General features: G+C 27.8%; 1 protein-coding gene across 2 annotated transcripts in view; it reads right to left on the bottom strand.

Annotated features, from left to right (window-relative positions):
- Positions 1–1,008: 1,008 nt before the first annotated feature.
- Positions 1,009–4,139, bottom strand: part of LOC103309427 — a 3,842-nt gene continuing 711 nt past the window's right edge. Inside the window, exon 3 of one of the 2 annotated variants that reach the window (XM_016804314.2) lies at positions 1,009–4,139. In XM_016804314.2, the coding sequence (XP_016659803.1) occupies positions 2,199–4,139 (1,941 nt within the window). In that variant the 3' untranslated portion in view covers positions 1,009–2,198. The other variant, XM_008184816.3, reaches the window with a different exon arrangement.

Genomic DNA, 4,139 nt, shown 5'->3' with positions numbered 1-4,139 from the left:
AATAAAAGAATTTATATTTGAGTTTCAAATGAACGTATTCGACACATACGCTTTATACAACAATTTACATTTCCTAAATAATCTTTTCTAAAATTATATAAACAATAATAACAATTACGCTTTTTCCTGATTCCCTCCAAAATAATAATAATAAAAAATTATATTTACCAGGTTAACCATTATTAACATAAGACACTTATTATTGTTTCAAAAATCATTAATGTATTTGAAAAGTTTTAAGTCGCTAAAAACAAAATGTTTTTTTAAAAAAAAAATATATTTTTTATCGTTATCTTTTTTTATGACAAAATGCATTATTAATTCATAATTTTTAAGCTAAATATTTTTTAGAGTGCTATTGATGCATAAAAATTAAATTTTGGACGAGTATATTTTATGCGCTTATACTGTCACTTAAAAGAGCAAAAAACTTAAAAAAGCAGGTAAGTGGATGTCACTCTGCTGTACAGTAGATTACAAGTGGGTCATTGTATGATGGATTGTATTAGACTTGAATTCAATGATATAATATCATTGTATAAGAAAAACGATTCTGAGCGGAGACGGTTTGTCGGTTGAATATTTTATATTGTTATTATTTATTTTATCATGTAAGTTGAATTAATATTATAATGTTAAAATGTATTATTCGTTTCTATGGTGATGGACAAAGCGTTAGAAATTAAAACCACATTTTTAGCGTTTTTTTTTTCGTAATTTTCCGGTGGTTTTTCCCGTGGCATTAAATAACTATTGAGAATATTGAAAAATGACCTCTTTAAAGTACCATCTTGATCCAATTTGTTAAAAGATAAGGTACTATATCGTCGGTGAAACTGCAATACCTCGTAAGTCCAAAATTTACTTTTTTCAGGAGACACATAAATGTGTTTATAAAATCAATATTTTTCTAATTTTGCAACAAATATATGAAAATAATCTATAAATTATAGTTATATTTTAATTATTTTATAAATTAACCAATTATTATTATTGATAATTTTTTTTATGACTTACGAGGTATTGTTTCATAGTTTTCATAAATGTATTTGACATACTAGGTATTAAGTAATGGGTTTTTACTACAGTATGACAAAAAATTCTGTCATAATAATTTAAGATTTGTTCTATAAATTGAATAGAGAATAATATAAAATATCTTTGTTATCTTTATAAATTAAAATTTAAAACAAATGAAAATAAAACAATTTATGTACTTAAGTATTCTGGTTCAGTCTTGAACATTTCACTGGTAATTTTAGAAAAAAAGCATAATTTTCATTTAAAATTTAACATTAAAACAAATTGTGTACCTCTTATTACAAGTTCAGTCTTGAACTACTCATTGGTAATTGCACTAAAATATCAACAACATTAACATTATAGTATAAACAAAAACAAAAACTTACAGTTCTGGCATGAACAGTTAAAATAAAAACAATTTATGTACTTATGTATACTGGTTCAGTCTTGAACATTTTCACTGGTAATTTTAGAAAAAAAGCATAATTTTCATTTACAAATTAACATTAAAACAAATTGTGTACCTCTTATTAGAAGTTCAGTCTTAAACTACTCATTGGTAATTGCAGTAAAAAAAGAATAACATTAACATTATAGTATAAACAAAAACAAAAACTTACAGTTCTGGCATGAACAGTTAAAATAAAAACAATTTATGTACTTATGTATACTGGTTCAGTCTTGAACATTTTCACTGGTAATTTTAGAAAAAAAGCATAATTTTCATTTACAAATTAACATTAAAACAAATTGTGTACCTCTTATTAGAAGTTCAGTCTTAAACTACTCATTGGTAATTGCAGTAAAAAAAGAATAACATTAACATTATAGTATAAACAAAAACAAAAACTTACAGTTCTGGCATGAACAGTTAAAATAAAAACAATTTATGTACTTATGTATACTGGTTCAGTCTTGAACATTTTCACTGGTAATTTTAGAAAAAAAGCATAATTTTCATTTACAAATTAACATTAAAACAAATTGTGTACCTCTTATTAGAAGTTCAGTCTTGAACTACTCATTGGTAATTGCAGTAAAAAAAGAATAACATTAACATTATAGTATAAAACAAAAACATACAATTCTGGCATGAGCAGTTAAAATTAAAAGAGTTGTATCTACTAACATAAAATGAATATTAATAATATTTACATTTTATTAAGATAATTAAATTATAAAGATTTTATTTGGTCATAGAACGGATGACAATCCTTTGGTAGCACTGCCTTAAGTTGCTGTAGATCTTGCCATTTTGATTTAGGAACTTTTAATTGAGACTCATGGAATTGTTCATAAATAATAGGAGAATGAATTTCTACTGTCTTTCTCTTCTTTTGAGCAATGGCGAGATCACTATATTCATCATCAAAGTTCAGCTTATAATCTATAGTGCCATTACAGTTGTAACGGAGAGCTTTAATTTGGGTAACTGTTGCATCTCCAGCAGCTTTTCCTGGCCTTATATTATCATATCTATTAACATTCTTCTGATAATTTAAAAAAAAAGAGATATCACAATCTTTTACTTCATATGGAAATGGTTTTGATCTTGCAGTTTTGGTTATTTTTATGTAGTCAGATGGTAGATGAATATCTGTATTTTTTAATTTCCTTTCAATTAATGAGTGTACAGAGTCACACTCCATTTGAGTGTGACCTTTGGTCAGATATTTTTGTTCTATGATTATTTTATGTGTAACAGAAAACTCGAGTAACGCGTTAGACAAAACTGTATTCTTGTTCTGGTAACAGCACCCATCACTCCATAATATTATATTCTTATTTTGATTCTTGTTGTAACACATAGATAATTGGTCAATAATACAACTCGTAAAGGCAGAAGCAGTTAAGTTACACTGAGTTTCGTCCCACCAATAACACATACACTCATGGGTACCAAGATTGTACATTGTAAAATTGTGTACACAGAGCTTACATTTGTAATACAGAGCACTAGCTTTTAAGAATGGACATACCTTTACAGCTTGTAAGTCCATGGTGAAGACAATTAGTTCTTCTGAAAGTGCCTTTTCTTTGTCAATTTCCTTCTCTTTCCTACTTCTATTTTTGTCCTCAATGTGTTTATTCCAATCTTGATCACTAATGTTACCTGTTCCATGACCACAGCAAAGATCACATTGATCTTTTTTGGGTGAAAACAAGGACAGGTTATTTGCCTCAAAAGCCTCACTGAAATATGTTCTTGATACAGGTGTTTTTCCATTTACATTACATTCATCAATATATATTTTGTATAGCTGTGATTTTGATTGTACTAAAGGTTCTAAGTAGAGTTTTGATGTTGACTTTCTACAGTAATGGGACTCCATTTTTGGTAGTTTATTGAAAAATAATTCAATAAATTCTTTTTGGCCAGTATTATTTTTGAAAGGCCTTGATTGTGTACCTTGAAGTTGTTGTGTGGATATTTCATTAATTGAACACCAATTATGTACTTGAGCTTCCCCCACACTAAGAGTATTTAAAAACATATTTTTACATACATTTAATGGGTCACCATTGAGTTTTAAAAAATAGAAAAGTGTATAAGTCCTTCGAGAAACTGATGCTTCAGTTTTTCTTTGTTTTACAGGAACTTTTTTGACTAACATGTTAACATACATTTTCTTTTGATCCCAATTTAAAGTAGACCAGAAATGATTAAATATATTTAATCTATCTTCTTCAGAAAATCTTTCACACATTCTTTTAGATGATTTTTTACAAGAGATATTGGTACACGTAGGACCTATATTTTTAGCTTTTCTGTTTACATCATGAAAAATGTGTTTATTACTTGTTCGTCTATAACCCAAATAACATTTACCTTTCATACGCAATGACTGGTTAGAGTTCCTTTTCCAGTTTTCAGGTATACTTTTTTTTGCTCGTATCCTTTCGTTTGTATACTTTTCAGTTTGCACCTCAAGTAATTGTACTATGCTCTCGTCAGGGTTAAGCTCCATGGTTTCATTAGGGCCATTCGTTTCCATTTCATTTTGCACATCCAGTAATTGTATGCTCTGGTCAGGGTTAAACTCCATACCTTCATTAAAGTCATTCATTTCCATTTCATTCTGAAATTCCATTGATTGTATGCTCTGGTTGGGGTT

The sequence above is a fragment of the Acyrthosiphon pisum genome, unplaced genomic scaffold, assembly GCF_005508785.2.
Source record: "Acyrthosiphon pisum isolate AL4f unplaced genomic scaffold, pea_aphid_22Mar2018_4r6ur Scaffold_21341;HRSCAF=23695, whole genome shotgun sequence".
NCBI lineage: Eukaryota > Metazoa > Arthropoda > Insecta > Hemiptera > Aphididae > Acyrthosiphon > Acyrthosiphon pisum.
Note: the sequence above shows the minus strand (reverse complement) of the source record. Positions and strands in the feature narration are given on the sequence as shown.